This window comes from Haliotis rufescens, unplaced genomic scaffold (genome assembly GCF_023055435.1).
Source record: "Haliotis rufescens isolate VD_foot unplaced genomic scaffold, xgHalRufe1.0.p SCAF_19, whole genome shotgun sequence".
Taxonomy (NCBI): domain Eukaryota; kingdom Metazoa; phylum Mollusca; class Gastropoda; order Lepetellida; family Haliotidae; genus Haliotis; species Haliotis rufescens.
Window position 1 is genome coordinate 5,627,934 of NW_025963879.1, and position 6,301 is coordinate 5,634,234.

Below are 6,301 nucleotides of genomic sequence, written 5' to 3' on the forward strand. Positions count from 1 at the left end.
CAACTCTGAAGGTCGTGCAAGGGTTTTCATATGTCCATAACGTTTTAGCGATACTCACTATCGTCATGTTGATGGTAATTTGAATGGTGTACGCTAGCGGGACTACATCATTCAAGATCATGTCCTACACTTGCAGCAGGATAATATACGCCAAATGTTGCACGTGTCGTAAGGTACTTTTGAGGCAATATAACATTGTTGCGGCTGACAGAGCAACTGGCTCAACACGATATGAAAAGTACAATGTATGTAAAAGCAACATATATGTTACCAGTTAATTGATATTATCTGTTTGTTTCACCTTGCGGGCACATGGTGACGAAAGCATATTGCAGTTGTGTGTGGCTTAAACGGTTTCAGGGATTATGATACTCCCACTATCTGTGAAGCATTTACCTATATATAATCTCACAAAAAGAAAGAAAGGTATAACCGATATATGTTTCTTATCATCTTTCATCAAAATGGCTTCAACATTGTTGAAATACGCCATGGATTATCTAGATATACGGATATGTATACTTGGTATAGGAAATTGTGTCATTTGGCTTTGAAGTTTTCACTTTGAGTGCGTTGTTCACGAATGTCTAAAACGCCCCCTTAATCGTTTCACACGTGCAAATTATCGAAAACGTACATGGTCTACTTGGCTATTAAAAGAAAACCTATGTATACAAAGTTGTTATATGGTTTGCAATTTGAACGAAGTTAACTATGCCACGACCTGACTCTGCAACACAACAATATCGCCATAGGCCAATTTCAAGCTAGATAGTCTTTGACATCAGTTGCCCGTCGTCTAAATGTCAATCGAGTACAATTTCACGAGGCGTTGTACGATTTCAACATTCTGGGTCAACCAATGACCGACCACGTTCTGGCCGACCACTAGTCACTTCTACCGGGTGCTGCATTTACGGTTGGTTGGTTGGTTGGTTTGTTGTTTAACGCCGCACTCAGCAATATTCCAGCTATATGACGGGGGGTCTGTAAATATGGGGGGGGGGGGGGGCCTCCCAAGCCAGAACTCAGAGTCAATGCTTAATCGTTGCCGTGCGGTAATGCAATCCGTGGGGGGTCATAACTGATATTGAACTTGACGTCACCACTGACCATCTGCACGACATGTGTGTGTTATGAAATGCCAAACATCATATAGACAAACTATGTTGCTCCAGTTGTGTGAAATTTCATGTTTCACAGAACAGTAGTTCATTCCCTATCATGCTTTGAAATAAACCCATTAACCGTTGGATTTTTCAGCCGTGCGCTTTGTTTTGGGTTTGTTTGTTTGTTTGTTGTTGTTTTTGTTGTTGTTGTTTTGTTTGTTTCTTTTTGGGGGGGGAACATATATACTACCGAGAAGAAGTAAGGGAACTGATGAAATGATAGTGAAAGTGTAAGGAAGACAAATGTCTGTAAAAATGATTTCGGGCTTGGAGAACAATGTCTGCATGGGGTATCCGTCATGTTGGACACCTTGAAGGCATACCATTGATTAACATGCTTATGGTTGCCTTTGGTGGCGAACGTTGGCGGGTGCTGGGTCTCTGGCGTACACTTTCCGCCCCAGAACTTAGCACAGACGCTCTATTGGGGATATGTCAGGGGACTTAGTGGGGCAGTCCGTATACCTTCTCGTCGGAGATAATCCGTAAAAGGGGCACCATGTATTCTAGCATTGTCATGGTGCTGCTCAAAATGTCTAGCGAATGGTTCAATAACAGGACGAACATTTCATCTACATATCGCTGGCCAGTCAAATGTCCCTTCACAATAACCAAGCCAGTTCGATTGTCATGTGTGATACTGCCCCACATCATGACACTAACCCCCTCATGCCGACCATGGCCAAGGGTTGTTGACCTGGCATACGACTCGACGCCACGTCGCCAACATTTTCACCCATCTGTGAATCTGAGGTAAAACGTTAGTTTTTCTGTAAACATGGTGTATCGCCATTGGCACAACACCTCCCTGGTGTTGCCTAGCCCATCCCAAATCTTTGCCGCTTATGGTAAGCTGTCAGGCAAACACCTTTCACAGGGTGGCTTGCTTTCAGGCAGGTTGCATAGAGACGATCTTGCCTAATTGTTGTTACCCAAAAGGCGCACTTTTTGGCTTCTGTGTGCAAGTGCATCAGGTGCTGTTCGTGTCAGATGTGAAATTCCATTGTGATGGGAAGTTCTGTGCACATGCAACGCCACAGTATTGTAAGTATAGGAGAAACCTTTTCTCCTCGTTATTACCAGCAATTGTAAAAACCCTGACATGAGGTGACATACCGAGGGGGCCGTAGGTATGTCACCTCATGTCAGGGTTTACAGTCGCTGGTAATCACGAGGAGAAATGATTTGTTCAACTTATAAACCGACTCATCGAATAGACATCGTTTTTAATTAAATAACGGTAATAAAAACTCTCAAATGTATAACCTGTATCAGAGATGAAATATCGCCTGCAGTCGTGAACTCGGTTCAATGAGACTGGTGACCTCAGGACGTGGGTTTCGCAATGGCACGAAATCTGCACGTGCGTCTCGTAGGCTGAGACTATTACACGTTTTGCTTTGACTGACGCTCATTCATTGTACAGCCAGTGATAAAAGAGGATGTCTGACAGCGAGACAGAGTTATTTTTGACTCAGTCAAAATTTTGATCCCAGGAGAAAGACATGGATGATTTTCAATTTCGTTTTAGGGAACCAATGACGGAGGAGATTATGAGAGAGAAGTTAAAAGGTACTGTTTGAAAGCGAACTCGAATGAAAAATAACTCGGCTGTGGGTATTTTCAAGCGATGGCAACAGGAGAGAATGCAATGCTCAGTCAATGAAAATCTTCGTTTCCCTCCTAGTTGTTTGACACAGCGTTTGCAGGAAATGGAAAAGCCGGACTTGAACACTGCCTTGACGTCTTGGCATCTCTTGTTGTAGTTTTTGTTCTATCAAGGGTTTACAATGATTGTAAGCCCTCCTGCGAGGTGTTACATTCGTTGTAATACCTCCTGCGAGGTGTTACATTCGTTTTATAAACCTATAGCAGATTTTGCCTGTTGTTTACGATACAGCTCATTTTCACATAATGACCCTAGGGCAGGTCTTCCGGTAAGAAAACCTCAGGTGTAGGTTTTACTTTTGAAAAGTAAAACCTGTTGACGGGTTTTACTTTTGAAAAGTAAAACCTGCTCAGTAGTCAAGTTTTACTTTCTTAGAAGTTAAACATCGGATATTGTAAAACCAGAAAGAACCACAACACGGAATGTTCTGTTTATTCAGTGAAAATTCAGAATTACAGAGTAATGCCGATCTGCATCCTTGGTTTCCTTTGATTCACCATGGCCACCTTGTTTGGGTCCGTCAGTTTTAGTCTTTGCCTCATCCTCGTTCTCCGAAGATCTTACCGCCGTGCAGGAAGTGGTTTGAGTCTTCTTCTTAGGAGGGATGTAGAGCAAATCAGATACAGAAGACTTCTGTTCATCTGAGGAACGCTTGTAAATTCTTACAGCTTCGGTGCGATGTCCTAAAAGTAAATGTTATTAAAGTGTAAACAATGGTAATACTGCATTTTTTTCAAACTAAAACTATACCATATTTGTTTTTAATTCACAGAAGTGGAATACTAACAAATTTATTTTAGCATTATACACTAATATTTGTAATCGAATGTTATTTTCCACCAGTGCTAACTTGTCAGATCACAGGCATACAAAACGATTCATTAGGAGGCATCACCTGTTAAACTGTTAACAACTGGTCATGACTGATGTAGTGAGACGTGTGTTGAAAGGCTGGTATATGGCCGAACAAAAGTTAAACCTCATGTCAACCAGTTTCTCGAGGACTTCATTGTACACAAAAATCATCACATTGGGTACTGTTCTTCTGGACTAAGTAACTGCCTGCAAACCTTACATTCAACCTTCAGACAAAACAAAACCGTGTGTCTCGGCGATTTTAAGAATTATGGTTTTTATAAAATAGGACTGAATTTCATAAGCTGGTGTTAGTAACCCTTAGTAAGCAATACAATCTGATTACACACAAAAACATTTAAGTCTCGTCATTTTGTAACACTTACCTGTTTGTTCACAAATCAACTGTTCGTCAATCCCAGCACGATAAAGGCGCGTTGCTGTTGTGGCTCTTAAGGAATGATTCGTCTTCCGTCTTCCGCCCTTCAATTCCCCCGCTGCACACATGCGTTTTACTGTGCTGGTAAGCGTGTTGTGGCCCAGTGGTATTTTTGAAAACCACTACCAAGGCTTTGGCTTCTTCAGTGGAGTGAAATAAAAGGCATCAGTCTTTTTGGCAACTGATTTGCTAAAATGGAAAAAAGAAATTGATCATAATTTTTAATCAATGAAAATAAACTTATTTCTAAAAAAAATGATCAAACTTTAGTGGAATATCAAAACCATTCTCAGATGGTCTATCCGCTGTACAGAAAGCATAAAGCAATTCATCACTTTAAAGTACAATATTTTAAGCTTTCTTCGATAAACAATAAACATCATACCACAAAGGCTCTTGTATTTGTTGAAAAGCCGGATATAACATCTGTCTGGATCTAATCGATTCACATAGGCTCTCACTTTTCTCTGCGTAAGACAGCCAGCGTTGTTTTCCGACACATCGTCTTTGTAAACCAAATAAGACCTTCCGTTGGCGTCAGTGTATGGTCCAGTAATCTGAGGATCCTTATAAAGACGCAATCGTCGATACTCATTTCCGCCTCTGAGCGAGAAATGTAGACCTGTAAAACATTTAAAATGAATAAATTAAGATATCTTCAAAGTTCTATATCTTACATTTTTAGTTATTAGTTTTCATATCGGATTTATACTGTTGATTAAACTTGATGTTCTGAATACTTTCGCAAAGCCTTTTCAAATTTCTAAATTTCAACCAAAAAGTCTTCAATTATTTTGGCTATATTTAAACAATATCTAAACATGTTTTGATGCAACTGTGAAAATTTTGAACTGTACATTGAAAAGTCGATGTCTCACAAGTGATTTTTCTACTTGACACTTTCGGTTGTATTAAGATTAGAGGTTAGTTCAGCAAGTATAGAAACCTTTATCATGTAACAATTTAACAATGTAACATAATGTTGCATTTCAGGAAAATACAATGTATGTTAATTACCTTTGCCTAACCTTAATTACTGAGTATGCAAATTTAAACGGTATATATAGACTACAAATTGACCTGTATAACCTGAAATTTTCACTTACCAGTTAAGTACAAAATGCTGTCCACCAGCTTTTGGGGGTTGTCATCACATAACACACCTTTCTCCCACAGTGTGTTTTCCTCCTTGTCAGTAATTATCTCTGTTGCTTTTCTCGCTGACACACCCAGACCAATGGCCGCTCTTTCTTTCATAACTGCATCCAGAGCAGCCCTGGCCTCTCGGAACTCTTCATCCTCAAATATGTTTAAACCCGAATACATGCCCTTAAGGTGTGACTGGATGGCCCCAAATAGTGCGTAGATTGTACTAGAAGGATAGTCGGTCCCGTCTTGCTTGGCAGCTTCAAAAACGAAATATTTAATTGCCGTATTTAATCCGGAAGCACTCATTTCTGATACCTGCGACTGTAGACATTCCATTGGCAAGTTAATATAATCCTTCATGAGCCGGTTCCGCCTCTCTTCTTGCCATCTCTTGAATTTACTGAAAGTGCCCAGTCAAGTTTATATTTGGTAGACTTTGGTAGACTTTGGAACACGCTGTTCAAACTTCTCAGATCGAGTTTGTTCATCCGATGGGTCCTTAAAACGGTAATAAAAGTCATCATCATGACAACTTTCATCATCATCATCTTTTTCGACAGTTTGAGACTGCGTTATAAATAAATCATTATCCGTGTCGTCCATCGTGTACCGCTAGGCTACATTCAGCGTGAATGTGCCACGAGGTAGTGCCCACGAAAAGCTCGTGCAAAAAGTCACGTGACTAACGGTGCGGACGAGAAATCGCCCATTCTTCGTTGTACCCCTAAATACCGTTAAACGAAGCATAATACTGTAGCGAATTACTGAAAACATGTTATTAACGCTTTTTTTACGGTTTATAAGTTGGATAAAGCACTCCTCCGAGGTTACCATAACCTCGGAGGAGTGCTTTATCCTACACGTAATACCTCCTACGAGGTGTAACCACAATTGAAAAAACTCCATATCGAGGTAACACAAATAGACAGAAGGTTTATAAATGTGCACCTCAATCATAGTTACATTCAAATCATTAGTTCCCTTGGTTTTTTTATGGTAGTAGATATAAAACATGAGATT

At 40.3% G+C, this 6,301-nt stretch overlaps 1 protein-coding gene across 1 annotated transcript; it reads right to left on the bottom strand.

The window, feature by feature from the left end:
* Positions 1–3,325: 3,325 nt before the first annotated feature.
* On the bottom strand, positions 3,326–5,982 carry LOC124148406. Its single transcript, XM_046519486.2, has 4 exons — positions 5,239–5,982; positions 4,518–4,754; positions 4,080–4,321; positions 3,326–3,521 (listed from the first exon to the last, which is right to left on the bottom strand). The coding sequence occupies exons 1-3, from the start codon at positions 5,639–5,641 to the stop codon at positions 4,275–4,277; spliced, it is 687 nt and encodes a 228-aa protein (XP_046375442.2). The 5' UTR covers positions 5,642–5,982; the 3' UTR covers positions 3,326–3,521; positions 4,080–4,274.
* Positions 5,983–6,301: the final 319 nt, after the last annotated feature.

Coding starts and splice junctions, on each gene's coding strand:
- LOC124148406 (XM_046519486.2), bottom strand. CDS start 5,641: ATGAAGGATTATATTAACTTGCCAATGGAATGTCTACAGTCGCAGGTA. Junction 4,755..5,238: donor CAGCATTTTGTACTTAACTG/GTAAGTGAAAAT, acceptor AATGTTTTACAG/GTCTACATTTCTCGCTCAGA. Junction 4,322..4,517: donor CAAATACAAGAGCCTTTGTG/GTATGATGTTTA, acceptor TTTCCATTTTAG/CAAATCAGTTGCCAAAAAGA.